Consider the following 19,372-nt stretch of genomic DNA (forward strand, 5'->3'; position numbering starts at 1 on the left):
TGTGAGTGTGTATGTGTGTATATATGCATGTGTGTATGTGTGTGAGTGTGTATATGTGAGTGTGTGTATGTATACATGCATGTGTGTATGTGTATATATGTGTGTGTATATGTGTATACATGCATGTGTGTATGTGTATATATGTGTGAGTGTGTATATGTGTGTATATGTGAGTGTGTATATGTGTATACATGCATGTGTGTATATGTGTATATATGCGTGTATGTGTATGTGTGAGTGTGTGAGTGTGTGCGTGCCCCCAAGTGCCCCAGGCCCATGAGGCAGTCTGGGGAAACCTGTGGCCACTGTCTCAGAGCCCTTTGGGGTAACTGAAGGGAAGGCTCCATTTCAGTGAAAGGCCAATGGAAATGAAGACCCCACTTTTTCCGACCCCAGGTCACGGTCCCCCTGACACTTAGGCCCAGCCTCCCAGGGCTGGGAGTGGGTCACTGAGGGTCACTGAGGGTCACGAGGATAAGGGCATCCCTGAATGGGGGCTGAGTCCGCCTGGGTTAGGGTGGGGGAAGGGAGGGGGTGGACGGGCCACAGGTGGTGCCCTGTCCTTCAGCCTCATCAGGCCCCTCCTTGTCCCACCCCCTTCCGGCCCCCTCCCTGCTCCCCACCAGCTGTGGCTGTTGGCTCAGATCAGCCCATTGTCCATAGGGCAGGGGGAGGGAAGGTAGGAGCCTGGGCACAGTGGGGGGTTTGTGCCCTGCCTGGATGCCCCCCTCCGCGGCCCCCGTCAATGGGTCACTTGTCAATTCATGCACCAAAGATGGCGGAAGTCACCAGCAACAGCACAGCGGGGGCAGGGGCCAGGGACACATCGCCCTGTTTGTTTGACACCCGGGGGCCTGGCCTAGACACACGACCGGCCTCAGGCTCCAGGCCCCGGGCTCCAGGCCCCAGGCCCCAGGCCCCAGGCCCCAGGCCCCAAGGAGGCCTCCTCCACACCTGGGCCAGTAGCCGCCACCACAGAAACAGTTAAGATAATGGGGCTTCCAGGTGGAGGAGCTGGGTTTGAGTTTCACCTTAGCTACTCTCACTACCTGTGTGACTCTGGGCAATCTCCTGACCTCTGTGGGCCTTGGTCTTGTCATCCACAGGGTCGGTTAGCTCTAAAGGCCCTCCATTTATCTGAATCCTAGCACCATGCCTTGGGTCTGGGATCACCATCTCCTTTCCCCCTAGGGCTCCCACCTAGGACCTCCTGTCCACAATCCCGGGTCCTTCCATGTCCACCCAAGCCCCTGCTCCAACCCAAAGGCAGCGCCCACCTCCCTAAGCTCAGGGCCTGATGGGAAGCATCTCCACAGGAGCTGCTATAGTCTGTGAGCACAGACAAGCCTGGGTTAGTTATGATTCCCACAAAGGCAGGGTCCTACTTCCTCCCAGGAGGTCAGGAGCAGGCTTCGGATGGCTGCTGACCCCACTGGCCTTTGGCACTGGAGGATGTGAGGGGGTCTCCCTTCCCTGCCAGCATCCTTCTTCTCCAAGTCCAGTGCTATGCTTCCTGTCTGCCCTCAGCTTAAAGCTCTGCTCCTCTTTCTTTCGGCTTCTGTCCCCTCCTTCCCTCCTGATAGCCCTGAGCCCTTGGCTAGGGCTCTTCAAGGACGTGGTTCTAAGGAGAGAACCAGACCAGGAATTGGGAGACTGGCTCCAGACCCTGGCCCTGACACGCTCTGACCTGGACAACTCATTTGATTTCTTTAGATTTCCTTTTCTTTCTCTATAAAATGAGAAATTTGGGCTAAATGACCTCTCAGATCCCTACCAGCTCTCTATCGTTGGGCCAACAGTCTTGGACAAGTCACTTCTCTTCAAGCCTCAGTTTTCACTTCTGTAAAATGGAGCTCTGTGTGTATGTGTGGGGAAGGGGGAGGGGAGGACTAATGTCAGAGCTGATGGCCATGAACATCATCTGTCCTCCCCACAGCGGGCTCTGGGAACCGGTGCTGGTAAGACCCAAAGCTGACATTGCTCACAGGCAAGCCTATTAACCTCCCTGAACCTCAGTCTCCTCTTCTGTAAAGTGAAAAATAGAGCGCCTGTACTCCAAGTAAGATCTAGGACCTGAGAAGGGCAATGGACAGGGAAGTGGGCAGTGCGGACCCTTCCCTACCCACACGACTCTCCACCTGCCGGCACTCTGTAAAACTTCAGAGAAAGAAGAGAGGGTAGACTTTTTGCTATTGACTCAGAAAATCCTCCCTCTTTTTCAGACTGTATTGGGAGAGATGTCAGGTGACTTGCCCAGGGTCACACAGCTAGTAAGTATGTGGGGTGAGGGTCACCCAGGGCTCTAGCCAGTGTTCCACACTGTCCCCAGGGGCCTAGGTCCTTCAAGACTCTGCCAGGGAAGCCTGAGCTCTGGCAGGCCTTATGCCATGCTGGAATGGCTGCACACATGGGCCAGCCCAGCTAAGGGAAGAGACCAGACCCGTCCATGGCCAGGAATCCCTTTTATGCAATATCCCCCACGATTCTCCAGTTTTGCTTGCAGACATCCAGTGAGGGGGAGCTGAGCGCCTGCACACTTCCCACCCTTGAGCTCTGCTCCCCCAGCCCAGGCCTGGCATGGAGCCGACCCTCTTCTGCGAGGCTGCCTCTCCAACCCACTTCTGTTCTCTCCTCCTCTCACGGATCCTCCAAAGCCCTGGCTCAGGTGTCGTCCTCACCCTGGCCGGGCTCCTCTGGGCACTCCCTAGCTCATCGACATCCTTCCCTAAAAGGCAGCTCCCAGACGTGAATGCAAGACTGCAGACGGCCAGACGGTCAGAGCAGCGAGCGTATATTGAGAATATGGCCCCTCCTTCCGTAGCCCCTGACCCCTAGTCCAGGATGCCATTGGTGGCACCTCCCAAGTCCCATAGCCTTGAGGGCTGGCAGGGTCCACCCCAGGCCTGAAAGGAGTTCCCAGTGACTCCCAAGGAGCGAGACCAGAGGCAGCCTGTGCCACTCTGGTGCAATTCTCTTCCTTAGCAAAATCTCCCCCAAATCAGGCCTAAACTGACCCCTGTCCTCCTTCTTCCTGGTTCTGCCCCCTGAGGTCAAACAGAAAAGCCCAAAGAGCTTCAGGAGATGCCACACCTCCTCCATTTTGCTGTAGCTCTGCAATTGAGTTTTTGGACCCATGTGCAAGACTTTGCATTGGTGCTCATTCACTTCATCCCCATGTTTTTACCTGTCGTAACCTTTTTGGAGTCTGATTTCCTCAGTCTCCCAGTCTTGGCACATTTGCAACTTTGACCAGCATCTCATCTGCCCAGAACTGAAGCCAGAACCCCCAGAAACACCTCCCATGCAGCCCCTGAGCCGTTGTGTCTAGAACTGGCTGTCTTTCCCATAAAACTAGGACGAGAGGCTTTGCCACCAGAAGGAGTGCCACTAAGCACTGGAGCCTTTCCCAGAGTGGGCGCTCCCTTCGCTAGTGAGGATAGCACTTCATCTTCCCTTTCAAAGTTACTGTGACCAGAACTTCCATAGCTTCATGGCCAGCCTGGTCCTCTAACGGGGCAAGCGTGCCCCATTGCCAGGCCTCTCCTCAAAGCTATTGCAACAGAGGTTAAGACTTTGAGAGCCTGGGGTCAGAGTTGGGAGAGCCCACGGAGGCCACTGAGTCTGACCACTTCACCTCATGCCTGAGGCCCTGGGGTGCCCAGTGACTGGCCCAGAGAGACACAACCCACGTGTTCCTTCTGGGGGGCCGCACTTTGGAGCTGGAAGAGGCCCAAGAGGCCAAGGAGGGAAGCCCCCATTTCACAGACGAGGAAAGCGAGGCAAGGAGAAGTTAAGCCGCATGCCTAAGGCAGTGGGGTGGCACAGGGCATCTGGACCTGGTGCTCTAACTCTGCGGCAGGGCCCTCTCCTCATCATCACTGTTCTTTCCCCCCTGGGACTCTCGCTTCCACTCATCAGCAGCAACTTTCTCCACTCCCTCTCAGGCTGGGGGTCCCTGCCTCCATAACTGGGGTCCCCACTAGATGCACACCTTCTCCCACACCCCCGGCCTGCCCTAGCACGGGCTCCCCTGCCTCTGTCCGGAGAAGCCTTCCTGGGCTGAGGGCACGCGGGCACGCCCTCTCATCATCTGCCAGGGGAGGCACGAGACACAAGGCCTGTCTGAGGGGTTTTTTCTGCGGCCTAGCAGCCCAGGACAGCCACGGCACAGCATCTGACCAGGGGGTGCCCAGCACCTCCAAGCCTGGCTGGGCAATGAGGGAGATATTGGGGCTCTCCCTCCTCATCCCAGGGGCCACTCAGCAGTTATGGGCCTCAGTTTCTCATCTGTGAAATGAGGGGATTGAACCTAACAAGGTTTGTCCTACTCTAAGTCTGTGATTCTTTGATCCAGAACTGCCAAGGGCCTTAGAGGCCATCTGAGCCAAGCCTTGGGGAAAGGGCAGGCGTGACTCCCTGTGTCCAGCCTGCCTCTGGCCCCACCACAGCCCTTGATAGGCCCTGCCCCCTTCACTGCCTGTTTGGGGATAGAGGGTAGGCCTCAGAGAGCTGGCTCACAACTGCCCTCCCCGAACCCACAGCGGGTAGAGGAGCCTTCCAACAGGAGGCCACCCTCAGCGCTGCAGACATCTCAGGCCCTTACGAGCTGAGTGAGCGCCAGTGGTCTCCCTCAGAGTCCCACCTCCCAAGGGGGCAGCAGAGAGCTACAGAAATGTCAGGGGTGACGCCCGTTACCACCGAGCGGCTTCGGTCTTCCCTGCCCCCAGTCTGGCGAGACTAGCTTGTTCCTTACACACATACCACTCTCCATCTCCTCCCTCTGTGCCTTTGCCCAGGCTGTGCCCCATGCTGGGAATGCTCTCTGTCCTCACTGCCAGCCCCCTTCAGAGCTTAACACAAGTGTCACCTCCTGCAGGAGCCCTCCCCTCTGGCTACAAGGGCATCCTGCTCTCCATTCACTCACACACCCCCATACACATACAAGGACACACATTCACATACCACACACACACACAATCTGCCTCTGCAGAATGCACGCTCCAGGAAGGCAGGGACGGCGTTGTTTCTCTCTGCATATGTGGTACCCACCACACGGTCTGGCACAGAGCAGGAGCCTGGGAAATGCTTGCTGACCGACTGACTGATCTGAGAGCCCTGAACATGGAACACAAGACCAGTGTGTGTGTGTGTGTGTGTGTGTGTGTGTGTGTGTGTGGCCTCAGTTCTCCTCACTCTGTCTGGGGCCAGAGACACAAAGAAATCAGGGCAAGTACCTGAATGCTGGAAGGAAGGGAGGGAGGGAAAGAAGGAGAGGGACAGTGACTGAGTGCCTGCCACGTACCGAGGCCTTCACACAAATCCCCTCACGTGATCCTCACAGCAGCCTTGGAAGGACAATGCTATTATAACCCCCATTCTACATGTGAGGTCAGAACTGAGGCAGACTGAGTTTAAGTGACTTGCCTAGGGTCACACAGTTAGTAAGAATCTGAGGCGGGATCTGAACTCAGGTCTTCCAGACTCCAGATCCAGCCTCCATCCACTGAGCTCCACAGCCACCTGCCTCCAGAACAAGGTCACAGAGATCTTTCTGACTGCCCTGAAACATGCCAGGCCTGGAGCCGGCAGGGACCTCAGAGGTCAGCTCGTCCAAGTCCAAAGCCATCAGTTTACTACTGACACAACTGAGGCCCGGGGAAGGGCATCAGGGGCAGAATCTGAACTCGGGTCGTCAGCCCAGCCTCGGAGGGATTGCGAGGCAGCCAGCCCTACACATACAGCCAGCTTCAGACAAGACCCTGAGCATGACGCAGACAGGCCTCGGAGAGAGCCCAGTGCACAATCACCCCCTCACCCAAGCACGTGCCCTGGAAGGACAGCAGCCGGAGGCTCCACTTTTTTCCTCCCTCCTGATTCTCAGCCTTTGTTTTCCTGATCTTCTCCTTCTCCCTCTCAGTCCCAACCTGACTCCAGAGTAAAGAGTTCTTCTGCCTCCCACCCAGAGGGGCTGGCCAGGGGTAGTGTCTGAGGCTGGATCCTGTCTCTCACAGAGCAGGGAGGGAGGATGGAGGAGAAGCTGGCTTCCTCCAAAGGCTGGGAGTCTCCCTAGCCTTCTCTTCACCCCAGCAGAGTTCTGGAGAACTCGGGGAGGCAGTGCTCTGCCCCAGCACTAGAACCCTCTCTCCTACAGAGATGGTGGAGCTGCTGGGGGCTCCGAGGACAGACAGAGGGAGGAACTGGCCTTACTCAGCCCAAGAAGGCAGGCCGAGTGGGACTCCTCAGCGCCTTAGCTGCACAAAGGGCCACGGACCAGATGTGGAGACCAGCTGATCCAGAGGCCCCCCCCCCCCCAGGCTGGAACAATGCCTCCCAGAAGCCCTAAGAGCTGGGGGCAGACAGAAGGAAGAGCCTTGTGTACCAGAAGGAGTATGATGGATAATGGAATCTGGGGAGCTCACAGGAGGCCCTGGATGGGAAATGGCCGGAAGGTGAGCTCTCCCAGCTCCTCTGGGCCCAAAGATTCTCTGGTCCTGCTCCAAGAATCCAGGGCTGATCTGCTTCTGCTGTCCATGGTCCTACTGTCACCAACCTTGGCAGCAAACAGAGCCAGGGCCCAGGGGGTGACCCAGCCAAGAGCCTTCTCATTCCTGGAGCTGCAGACTTGGAAGCCCACCTGGATGCCACCTAGTCTGGCCAATGCCTGTGGGTGGGCAGCTGCGTGGCCCGAAGGATAGAGCAGCCTGACTTAGAGTCACAAGACCCGAGTTCAAACCCTCCCTCAGACACCAGCTGTGTGACCTCATCTTCTCAGCCTGAGCTGCCTCATCTGTGAAATGGGGCTATCCTAGAGCCTGCCTCCTGAGGAGGTGGTGCCTATTGTTAGGGTCAAGTGAGATAACCCACGCAATGCACTTTGTGAACCCTAAAGCCTCATACGAACACTGGTGATTGTTATTAAGAATGTGGAAACAAAGGTAAAGGAGGAGGGGAGGAAAAGGAAGAGGAGGGGGAAGGAGGAAGAGGAGGAGGAAGAAGGAGGAGGAAGGAGAAGGAAGAGGAGGAAGAAGAAGAAGGAAGAGGAAGAGGAAGAGGAGGCAGTGGCTGTGGCCCCTCCACGCTCCCATTCAACAAAACTCCCAGGCCCACTCTCCCTCACCTTGCCATGGCCCTGTACTTCCCCGTGGGTTCCAGAGGCAGCCTGCTCTCTCCTCTCAATGCCTGCTGACGGCCATCATGGCCCCCTGACTTTTTCTCTATCCCCAGTCCTGCCCATGGGCCTCCACACGTACCAGCCTGAGGCCTCTCCCCATCTTGGCCACTCCCGTCCCCCACTCCTTATGCTTGGCCTCCCAGGCTGAAGAGGCTGTTTACTCCGAGGGGAGAAGAAGACCCCCAACAGCATGGGCTCAAGTGCCGTCCTCCCTGCTCTTCCTATTAACACAACCAAGGTTTATAACTCACCTTTGGATGAACTACATTTTATACAGTGCTTTACTCAACATTGCCCTGTAAGGGGGTGCTATGGACCCATTTCAGAGACTGGGAAACCGTGAGGACCAACGTGGATTTTGAGCTGGCAGAGACTTTTGGGGTCAGTGCATCCCACTTTTTCAGATGGGGAAATTGAGGCTTGCCCAGGGTCATGATGACAATTAAGGGGCACAGCTGGAGATCTGAGCCCCCCACTTCCCACCACGTCACACTGTCTGGGGTTCACAGAGCTCAATGTCAGGGCTAGGATATGAAGCCACATTTCTGAACTACAAGCACAGGCACTCACCATGGCTCCCCTCTGCATGTGAGGGCCAAGGACTCAGCCCTGAGTGAGGCCAAGGTCCCAGGCCAAACCCTGACAAGGGTGTCCACATATTGCACCCCCAACCCTAACAAAAGCCAATGGGATTGGGGTTTTACCTCAGTAGGGCAGAAGGAAGCCATGCAGGGAAATGATGGGATGCCGGGGGCCATCCCTCTGGTCCTGATGCTGAATCTACCCAGTCACCCCAAGGACAAGGGGGTGGAAATGGGGAGCCCTGACAACTCTGCTCCTCAGATTTGGCCCATGAAGCTAGCACCTCTCGATCAGGCCCAGGCCACAGGGCAGAATGTGGATGCAATGCCCCTACTGTCCCCCAAACCGGGGCAAAGGGCACTTGGCCAGCTAGGCCAAACATCAGCCCCTCCCCTCTGCTCCAACCATTCCCTCTATGAGGGTGAAAAGAGCTCTGAGCTCAGAGTGAGGAAAACTAGATGCCAGCTCTAACACTACTAACTGTGTGACCCTGGACAAGTCACCCAACTTTGAACCACCTCAGTTTCCTCATTTGCGAAACAGGGATGGTAACCTTGGTCTCCCAGCCCCACAAAGTTCTGGGCTTGGTGCTAAGGCCCAGAGTGAACTGGCCACAGTCATTTCACTGAGCCTCACAACAGCTCAGTCTGTGAGGGAAGTCTCCAGGACCATTCCCATCTGACAGATGAGGCCGCCCAAGGTCACAGCATAAATACCCAGAGCCCCTCTGGATTCCAAACTCACTGTATCATTGATTGTCAAAACTGTGGAAATGTGAATTATTCCAGCTGGCTCAGGGCATAAGGGAGGAAACTGAGTCCCAGAGGGCTGAGCTTAGTCTAGAGGACCTGAGTTTGGATCCTACCCTGTGCACAGGTGTGGCCCTGACAAGTCACCTTCACCACCCTGGGTTCAGTTTCCTTATCTGTAAAAGGAGGAGGTTGGACATACGGCCTCTGAGGCCCCTCCTCGCTCAAATCTATGGCCGCAGGATCCTCCAAACGAGGACCCGAGGATCATGGGCTTGCCCCCCCTCAGTGTCCCCCCCCGGCCCCCTCCCCCGCCCCCGACTGCTGCCTGCAGGAGGGAGAAAGAAGAGAGGGTGGGAGGGAGAGGCCCCAGCTAGACGTGGGCAGACTGTGGGAGCCTCAGGTTAATAATTCCGGTTAATGATTTCTGCTTCAAGTTCTTATCAGCCAGCACAAAGTCCAAGGCAAAGCCAATCAGAGGGCAGCTCTGGACGGTTACCCAGCATGCTATGCTCCCGCTGTCCCCCCTATCACACATCCACACCCACCAGTGAAGTGAGGGAGGTGGCCCCCCAGGAGCCATCCTGGGCTGGCCTTAATGAGGACAAGAGCCGAAAGGGGCTTTAGGGATCAGCCACTCTAACGCTTCATTTTACACAGGGGGAAACTGAGGCCCAGAGGGGGAAGTCACCCACCCAAGCTGGATGCAAACCCAGGCTTCCTGACTCCCAATCCATCCACTACCATGTGGGAGAATCCCCCTCAGATCCCCCCCCCAAGGTCATCTCTGAGGACATCTGTCTGCCTGTCTGTCCTTTTGTCGTCCCTCTGTTGGACGGTCTCTTGCCTCGGTCTCTCCAGGACATTCTATCCCTCATTCCCCAACTTCCACCAAGCCAACCACCAGTTGGATCCCTATGGCGGGACTCCCAAATCACTCCTACACCCGGCAAAGGCTCCCCCATTCCTCCTGATCACGGCCCCCTCCTCCGCAAGCCCTCTGCTTTCGTCTTCCCCTCCAAAGGGGGACATTCTCTTCTTGAGCCTTCACCCCCCACCTCCTTCCCCAACTCTTCCAGGGGCCTCCTCCTCCCACCCCAGACCATCTAAACTTTCTATCGTAGGATAGACATTCACAGAAAAGGCTGAGGCCATCATTGGGACCAGTCCCCGCATTTTATAGCTCACATTCTCACAGGCAGAGGAAGAATTTTAGGGGCACCCCAGGTATTCTGATGGGAAGCTTCAGCTCTTCCCAGCACCCCAAGGAGGCTCCCTCCCTCAGGAGCCACCCCCTCTCATTCTTCTCCCTTTATCTTTCTGCATTTCCTGTCCCCTCTCAGATTCTACGCCCCTCCCCTTAGGGCTTGAGCCACAGGCTCTGACTTTCAGCCCTGGCTGGTGAGAGCCCCCCGCCATGCCCCACACCCCAGTCCCTTGTCCCTTCCCCACCCCTCCAATCTCCCTCCCAGCACACCACACCCAAGGGCCCTGATATCATTCTCCCCCTTGACCTAGATCTAAGCTTCTCCCTTTCTGAAGTCCCCCTCAGAGGGGTTCCCTGGCCCTACCAGGACATGGAGGAGTATCTCAGGTGTCTGATACCACCTGCTCAAGAGACTGATTAAGCAGATGCAAGCCCTTCCTCGAAGTACTTGGGGTTACCTGCATGGAACCAATGCATTCTGCCCCTTCTTGGGGATGCCTGCCATCTGCCAGCCCCACCGCCAAGCTCTTCTGTGGCCTCTGCCACAGTCAGGCCTCCAGCTGAGGGGGCTGGGGATTACCTGGGGCTGATCCTGGGGGGCTGGGCAGTACCAGGCACCCAGAGGGTGCCACAAATCTCATTAACTCCCCCCTCCCCAAGCCCCTGGCAGGTGGGGAGACTGGACAGAACACTTACTCTGCACACAGAGGATCTGGGTTTGAATCCTGACTGCTGCCAGAGTCAGACTGGATCTGTGAGGTCCCTTCCAGCCCTGTCAGTGACCTTATGGAATGAGAGAGAGGGGACAAAGGATTTCCTCTCTTCCCCTTGATTGTGAGCAGAGCGTGCTGTGCCTCACATTGGCCCAAACTGGCCATAAATAGCACATTAGAACCGAGTCTTGTCTCAGGCCGCCAAATCTAGGGGAGCCTAAAAACTAGTGAGGGCAGCTGGGTGGCACAGTGGTTAGAGCGCCAGCCTCAGCCCTGGAGTCAGGAGGACCTGAGTTCTAACCCAGCCTCAGACACTTCCTAGCTGGGTGACCCTGGGCAAGTCACCTCACCCTGTCTGCCTCAGTTCCTCATCTGTCAAATAAGCTAGAGAAGGAAATGGCAAAGCCCTTCAGCATCTGCCAAGACAACCCCCAATGGGGTCAAGAAGGGTCAGATGTGACTGAAACCAGTGAACAGCCACAACAACACAGGGTAGGCTGCCCGGCTCCAGCTCGGGGGCACATTTTGTGCGACTTTTCCCAGGTGCCATAATTACTAGCTATGGCTCTGCCTTCCCCCCTACCCCTTCCTAGGTTCCATCTCCATTGTCTCTCCTACCCTCCTTCTAGGAGGAAGAGGAAGATCCCAGAACAGAGCAGCAAATCTGGAGCTCAGGGACCTGTATTCGAATCCTGGCTCAGTTTGGGTACCCTTGGACAAGTCCCTTTCTTTCTCTGGGCCTCAGTTTCCTCATCTGTAAAATGAGGGCTGGACTAGGTGGCCTCCTAGGCCCCTTGAGGCTCTGGGCCTGGGATCCCATGATCTTTTCAGCCTGAAAATTCTAAGCTGCTTTATTCCCCTCCCCCCAACACATACACATCTCTCCTACCCTTGAGTGATAAGGATGACTTATATTTCTGCAGTGCCTGGGAGGTGAGGAAGTCAGGGATCAGCCCCATTGTACAGATTGGAAACTGAGGCTCACACACACTCACACACACATTCACACATACATAAAGCACACAGACACACACATACTCACACATACACACACACTCACACACATGGTCACACACACACCTTCACACTAGCAAGCATCAGGTTAGGCTCATTCCCCCTCCCTCCCTCCCCCCCCCACACTGGTTCCTGGAGGCAGACATCCCCCCGAAGCCTCAGCCCCACACACAAAGCAATGAGCAGACAGGCCGTCAGTGCCCCTCCCCCTGTTTCTGGCCCTCCACACTCTATCCTAAAGCCCCCTTAGCGGGTGGGCAGGGCCCCCTCTCCCCACAAACATTCTTGAGCAACCTCTTATCTCCTGGGATGAGGGCCGCATGGCTAAGCCATGGCGTCAGCACCACTGCCCCCCCCCCCCCCCCCAAGGCTGCCAAGGCGGAAGAAGGGCCCTCCTTTACAAAAGACAGACCCTCTTAGGGGAGACCCACTTTACCCCTGTCCCAGCCCTGCCCTGCCCTGCCCTTCTGGCCCTTCCCCTCTGCCTCTTCCCCCAAAACAAGGAGCCCCCAAAATAAGAATCCCAAAGGCACCGCACTCTTCCTCCATGGTTCCCCTAGAATGAGAACCTACAGGGCTCTCATTTCCCCTCTATGGTAACCCTCAAGAACAAGGAGGAGGGAATTCCTGACTTTGCCTGCCTTCCAAAATAATGGGGAGTATCTCCCCAGAATGAGTGACCACACCCTACCTCCCTGGCCCCCAAATAAGGGGGATCTCATCGAACCCCAAACCCCCTCACAACTTTGGCTGGGAGACTGGCAGAGAGGGTAACAGGAAGGCATAGTTCTCCCTCCCTCCACTCCCAGATGTCCTGTGTGAGGGGACATCCTGTCCCCAGTCAGGGAGAAGTGAGAACATGAAGGGAGCCCAGCCTCTGGTCCGGCCTGGCCTCTAGAGGGGAGGTGATGAGAGTAGGTGGACACAGCACCCCCTATACCAGAGGCCCCCCTGCTGCCTGAGGGGTGGCTCCTCCTTCAGGGAATGCCCCCCTCCCCCCAATGATTGTGATGCTGTGGTCACAATTGACTTCCCTCTCCCTCCCGGGCACCCTGGAATTAGAGGGAGCCAGCAAAGAGTCTTGGGCCAGGACCCCACGGAATCCCTAACACCATCGTGGAAAATGAGTCCCAGAACAGAAAGGAAGGGCTGGGGGAGGGCAGGCCAAAGGGCCCTGCTGGCTCCTTGGCCTTTTTCCTCTCTCTCCTGAGCTGCGGATCCCCCCCCACCCCCCACTGCTACCGTAGTAGGCAGGAGCTGCTGGCTTAGATTCTTGGGCTCTGGATGCTGCCTTGTTGTGGGGTCCCTGGATCAGATTGTACCCCCACACACATTGAGGGTCCTCTCCTCCGATGTAGACCCAGATGATAAGGAAAAGCGAATGACCTGTTACCGTTAGATAAACTCTAATTCCGGCTAAGATGAGCTGGGAATACTGGGAGTGGGGGGTTGCAGGGAAAAGGAGCCCACTCCTTCATTTCACTGGGAGATGAGAAGGAAACCCATCCCCCTACATCTTGCCTAGGAGTGGCCAGGGAAAACTGGGACTGAACCCAGACTTCCTGACTCCCAGTCCCAGGCTCTCAAGCAGGTGGGGGGTTCCCCAAGAGGAGAGCACCAGAAGGTTTCTGTTTGGAGCCATGGGGCTGGGGAGACCAGGGAGCCGCCAGTGAGAGCCTAGGGCAGGGGCCAACAGCCAGAGCTCCCCCTGGATTGGGACATGTCCTAGCCGCGGAGGGCTCACCCGTTCCTTACCCTGCGAGGTGAGCCAATGGCCTGGAGGCTGGAGGATACAGGACCCTTGTGTGGGACATCGGGCCGTGGGGAATGGGGAGTCATAGGGGCAGGGAGTGATGGAGGGGCCCAGGCAGACGAGGCAGGGCTGACACGGGGGAATGGGTTGGGATGGGGTCCAGGGAGGCTCAGTTTTCTTCGGGGCTGGATTCCTGGGGAGGGGGTCCTTGCACGCTGGCCAGTGTTTGGTGAGTGGGGGGTGGGGAGCCAGTGTGGCAGACCCCGGCCAGGGCAGGGGGACGACATCTGAGGATAAGGTGACCCAGTGTGGAAGGAGAGAAGCAGGGGTGAGGGGCTCCGCTGGGGAGCACGGGGAAATCCCCTGGTGCCCTACCCCAGCCCTGATTCTGACGGAGGGTGGGTGGAAGGGGTGGACAGGCCAGGGTGTCAGAGGAAAGGGGTCCAGGCAGACGCGGAGGGGATCGAAAGAGGGGACGGAGGGGTGGGAGCCCTAGGGCACTCTCCCTAGACGGAGGGAGGTCACTGGGGGGCGGGGAAGGTCATGGCCAGGTCTGGCCCCCGCCTCTCTCACCTTCGAAGAACCGCTGCAACGCCTCGGTCTCGTCCACCACCTCCATGTCCGCCCGAGCCCCGGCTCCGGCCGCTACAGTCGGGCCCGGTGGGGCCGCATTCCCGGCTTGCTGTGGCTGTGCAGCGGCAGCGGCAGCAGCAGGTCCAGTTCCTGGCCCCGGCCCGGCCGCCCCCTGCTGCGCTGCGCCCTGTGCGCTCTCTGCGCCCACCGGTGCGCTCTCTGCGCCCCCTGATGCACTCTCCGCGCTCTCTGCGCCCTGCGCCCCCCGCTGCGCCCTGCGCTCTCCGGGCCCCCCCGGCTCTCCGCTGCTCCTCACCCCGTGGGCCCGCCCCCTAGCGGCCACGCCCCGCGCTGCCGCCCACGGGCCGCCCCTCGTGCGAGTCCCAAGGCGGACCCTCCAACGTCCAAATCATTCGGGCTAGACCGACTCCAGAACTACGACCTTTTATAGGTTTTAAAGGGATTTCCCCCTCCCCATTTTACAGATGAGGAAATTGAGGACCATTGCCTGAGGCATTATTAGAACCCAGGTCCTGCACTTTATTGGGAGGCAGCTTAGCTGGGCAGACACAGTACTGGATGTTGAGTTCAAATCTTGCCTGAGACACTCACTCCATGACGCTTTTCTCATCTGTAAAGTGGAATGATAATGATGCCTCTAGCTCGCAGCATTGTTAGTGGGATCACACGAGATTCTGTCAAGGGCTTCCCAAACTTTAAAGTGCTCCATCCATCAAAGCCAGGGATGGTCAGCATTCCCTGGGGTCAGACCCTCCCCTGCCCTGTCCTCAGTTTCCTCTTCCGTGGAGGGTAGGAGGAGGCTGGACCAGATGCATCGTTTTGTCCTCTCTTGTTCTTTGGGAACAGGCTAGAGACACTTAGCCTTCTTGTGCTAGGCTTGCCCAGGGTCTCCAGAGCACTCAGAACTTGACGAAAACCACTTTTCTCAACAATGTGAGTCGGCCCAGGACAGAGCCCTGGAGCCTCTAACTCGAAGAGAGTGTGGATTGTTTTATCTGGGGCTTTGTATCTCAGGGCCTGGGAGACCCCGATCACAGAAGGGGCGATGATTGGTGGAGGCGGAGGACCTACCTTCGGACACTGGCTCTGTCCCTCCACAAAACAAGAGGTTTGGCTGGAAGGCAAAAGGTCCCTGCCATCTTAATCCCTGTGTTCCATTTACAGATGGGGAAACTGAGGTTCTTGAGTAGAAGTGACTTGTCCAAGGTCACAGAGCCAGTAAAAGTCAGAGCTGAGAAGGGATGGTCTCCCTGGGGCCTGATGCCCCGTTCTCACACGCTTCCAGCCCCGGACCCCGGGTGGGTTTGTGTGGGGGTGCGGGGAGGCCAGGCCCTGACCAGGGCTGTCCAGATGTGGGCAGGGGAGGGTCAATGCCGAGCCCGGCCGGGCTGGGGTGGGGGAGGGGGTGCCGCACTGGGTCTCATTCTCCCTGATGCAGGGCCGGCTCACAATGAGGTTTTGTCCACCCTGGGCCTGCCCAGCAGCCTTCTTCTCTTACATATAGAATTGGATTTTGCTTGAAGCCCCAGCTGTGCGCTGACCAATTCTTCTGTGGGGGAGGGGGAAGGGGATAGGGTGGAGGGAGGGGGAGGGCTCACTAATAGGCCTATTCTTTCAGGGCTGAAAAGCCCAGGAGGTCTCTCTTCCTCCGCTGAGACCCTGAGGAAGACAATTGTTATCTCTCTGCTCCTGCCCTCCCTGAACCCCTTCCCCCAGGACTGGTCCCATCGTCAGACCAGGCAGCCACCCCTTGGTGCCAGGAAGGGTCCACTGCCCCTAAATGCCTCCCCTGCCAAGCTTAAGACTGAACCATTAGGGATTCATTTCTTTGGGTGAAGCTTTGAGCCTCTTAGAGGAATCAGGTTCTTGTAGGTGAAAGAGGCCTACGCCAGAGAGCTGGATTTGAACCCAGACTCTCCACCTACTGGCTGTGTGGGACCACAGCCCCATAGTCTGAAGGCCAGGGACCCTTCCCAGAGCATAGAGCAAAAACTCAGGGTGGCAAAGGAAGCTAATGCATGGAGTCCCTGGGCCCAGGTTAAAGAGCCTTTGGACCACGAGGGGTTCTTATTAAAACGCAAAGCCTCCTGGGATAGGAGTACATGGAATCCCAGATAGGAGCATGAAAATGCTGGCGCTTCCCAGAATAAAGGGGATGGGCAGGGGGTGGGGAGGGGGGAAGGGAGAAGGGGCCTGCCAGGTTCAAGTTCTTGGGGGAGGGAAGGGGCAGGGATATTCAATTATAGAATTTAGAGCCAGAAGGAATGTCTTTGTTGTGTCCCCCCATTGTTCTGATGAGGACATTGAGGCCCAGAAAGGAGGAGGGGTGCTCCCCTCAGGTCACTGGGGTGATCCATGCAGCTCTGAGACAGGGTCCCGGCTGGCAGATGCTAACAGCCTCCTGGGACTGGGCTGGCCGCTCCGCACGGGGCTGTCGGTCCCGTTGGCCAATGACCTCGTGTCTGATGCCAGCTCAGGACAGACGGGGAGATCCAGGGTCTCACCTGGAGACAGAGGCAGCAGCAACTCGCCAAGCCATGCACCCTTCCCACTCTCCTGTTGGGCTCTTCACCGGCCAGCACAGAGAGCCGTCCCGAAGTCCAGCGCCTTGGCTTGGGCGCTAGGCACTTTGTAGGGTGTCTGTGGGAGCTGGGGCTGCTTCCTCAAGCTGCAAGCCCCAGGAGCAGGCATCAGGAGACCTGGAGGTTTGGGCCCTGCTGTTAACTCAGCTTTAGATGCATGACATGAGCCTTAGTTTCTTTTTGGTTTAAAAAAAAGGGGGAGCGGTGAGAGCATCAGCCCAACTGATCTCTGAGACCTTTCTAACTTCAAATTCTATCTTTTATAAATTTGGAGAATTCAACCCCAACCCTGCCCTGTTCTTGGTCCATGTGACCTTTTGGGGGGGGAGGGAGGAGGGAAAGAAGGAGGGAAAGAAAGGAGGAAGGAAGGAAGAAGGAAGGAAGGGAGGGAGGAAGGGAAGAAGGAAGGAAAGAAGGAAGGGAGAGAGAGAGAAAGGAAGGAAGGGATGGAGGGAAGAAGAAAGGAGGAAAGAAGGAGGAAGAGGGAAGGAAGGAGGGAAAGAAGGAAGGAAGAAAGGAGGAAGGAAGGAAGGGAGAGAGGAAGGGAAGAAGGAAGGAAGGGAGAGAGAAAGGAAGGAGGAGGAGGGAAGGAAGGAGGGAAAGAAGGAAGGAAGGAGGAAGGAAGGAAGGAAGGAAGGAAGGAGGAAGGAAAGAAGGGAGAGAGGAAGAGAAGGAAGGAAAGAAGGGAGGGAGGAAGAAAGGAGGAAGGAAGAAGGGAGGGAAGAAGGAAGGAAGGGAGAGAGGAAGGAAGGAAGGAAGGGGGAAGGAAATACTTATTAAGGACCTGCTACCAAGCACTTTATAAATACTATCTCATTTAATTCTTTTTTTTTTTAAGCAATTGGGGTTAAGTAACTTGCGCAAGTTTACGCGGCCAGGTATTTCTGGGTGGGTGCTAAGTGTCTGAGCCCGGATTCGATCCCAGGTCATCCTGACACTGGGGCTGGTGCTCTTACTCACTGTGCTACCTGGCCACCCCATCTCATTTAATTCTTACAAAACCCTGGGAGGTAGAGTGTTATTATGATCTCTATTTTACAGAGGAGGAAAGTGAGGCAAACAGAGGTTTTCAAGCAGAGGACTTGCTCAAGGTGACACAGCTAGTAAGTGTCTGAGGCTGGATTTGAACTCTTCCACAGCACCCATCTGTCTTTGGCTTGGATGGGTTCAAGATCTGGGCATTGGAAGGTGGGTTCTCTTTCATTGTGTTTGAGTGAGAGTTGATGCAAAAGGCCCAGGTGGAAAGATTCTGGGCAGAGGAAAGCATGTGTTTAAGTGCCTGTGCTTATATGTAGGTGTTTATGTTGGAGTTGGGGGGGTGGGTGGGGCACTGTCTGCTCCAGTGGTGAGGGATCTGACCCTCCCTTTCACTCCCAGTGTTTGGCTAGCGAGATCCCTCAGCACCCAGTGTGCTCCCGGAACACACTGAAGTTAAGACCCACAAACAGGTCCAGCACCATCTTGGGCTCCCCTCAAAAGCCCTTTCTACCCCCTTTCTTCACTGGGCTGTGGCCAGAGAGGCCAAAACTTCCTGGCTCTGGGTCAGAGAGCTTAGGTTCAAACTCAGTCCTTGAGGTGTCAGACCTCTGGGATCTGGGGCAGATCACTTCACAGCCTCCCCATCCATGTCCTCATTGGTGAAAAAGGGGAGAAAATGAGGGGGTTGGACTAGATGACCTCTGAGCTACCCCCCCCTGCCCTACGTATCTTCCATTTAAAGGGTGTGTGCCTTATGTGCACATCACTGTTGACATTGTTTCTCCCATTAGACTGTGAGCTCCCTAAGGTCAGGGACCATTTATTGTTTCCCCAGCCCTTAGCCCAGTGCCCGGCACACAGTAAGTGCTTAATAAACGCTCTTATCAGCTTTGTGACTGGCTAAACCACTTCTTTCTGACATGGATCTGGAGAGATGGGGCTGGTGAGATGGGGCTGACATGGGGTGCAGCCCCCAAGGGGATCTGAACTGAACAAAGCCTGAGGGAGCAGGGTGGGGAGAGGGCTTGATTTGGGGACCACACTCATTCTCTCATCTCGATGTCCGTGGCACAGTCCCAGTCAGTGACTCATTTGCTGTGACTTTGGGAGCTAATTTCCTTCTGGGCCTCAGTCTCTCCATGTGTAAGATTTGGGGCGGGGTGGGGGGGCCACCCAGGGTGTCTTCCAGTTCTGAGAGGCTCTGGTTTCCACTGGGTGCGTCAGCTCTCAGGAGAAGGGGCCCTGGGGCACAGAGACCCCCTTCTATGGTTAGGCCAATCCAAAGGAGGGCTGGGGCTGCTCTGCTGCCATACTGCTCCCTAAAGGGCCTGGCAGCGCCACCTGCTGCCTTAAAAGAGAACATCTTCTCACTTGGGGTTTCTGGATTCATCTGACCTTACATTTATAGAGCAGGGAGGGATGTGAGAACCCAACCCCTTCATTTTACAGGAGGAAACTGAGGCCTACAGGGATGAGTGACTTACCCAAGGCAGTAAGCCAGGACTTGGATCCCAGACTTGGAGTTAGGGAGGAACCTCAAAGGCCACCTAATCAACCCCCTCATTTTACAGAGAAGGAAACTGAGGCCCAGAAGTGAGGTGATTTGTCCAAGGGAATCTAGAAGTCATCTAGTGACTTCTACATCACAGCCCCACCTCTACATCTTGTGAATGTGAGAACTCAAGCTAATGGAAGTGGCCGGGCTCACCTAGGTCCCCAAGCTCACAGACATGGCGGCTTGGTTTTGGTAAAGTGGGCTGAGAAACTAGCTGTTGGGAGGGGCCGGAGAATGTTAAAGCTGAAAGAGGGCGCCCTTCCCACCATGACAGGCCCAGATACAGGGCCTCTCCGCCCTGGGTTTTAATGATTGTTCGGTCACAGTTCTCTTTGCTGTCCAGCTGATCCTTCTGTCTCTCTTGTAAAATCATCATACACATCCCACCTTCCATCTCAGGTGTATCGGCTCTGTCCTGGGCCAGCCTGCATCCCATCTCCTCCCTCTCTTTCTCCCTCCCTCCCTCTCCCTCCC

General features: G+C 56.4%; 2 protein-coding genes across 2 annotated transcripts in view; both read right to left on the bottom strand.

The window, feature by feature from the left end:
* The window catches only part of MYRF (myelin regulatory factor), a 51,972-nt gene extending 37,950 nt beyond the window's left edge, over window positions 1–14,022 (bottom strand). Inside the window, exon 1 of the mRNA XM_069108521.1 lies at window positions 13,763–14,022. Within this exon, the coding sequence (XP_068964622.1) occupies window positions 13,763–13,808 (46 nt within the window). The 5' untranslated portion in view covers window positions 13,809–14,022. The remainder of the gene's footprint in view (window positions 1–13,762) is intronic.
* FEN1 (flap structure-specific endonuclease 1) overlaps window positions 1–19,372 on the bottom strand; it is a 129,382-nt gene that overhangs the window by 44,065 nt on the left and 65,945 nt on the right. The window lies entirely within an intron of this gene.

This window comes from Petaurus breviceps, unplaced genomic scaffold, assembly GCF_028583685.1.
Source record: "Petaurus breviceps papuanus isolate PSGF00001 unplaced genomic scaffold, PetGlider_PUasm1.0 90397, whole genome shotgun sequence".
Taxonomy (NCBI): domain Eukaryota; kingdom Metazoa; phylum Chordata; class Mammalia; order Diprotodontia; family Petauridae; genus Petaurus; species Petaurus breviceps.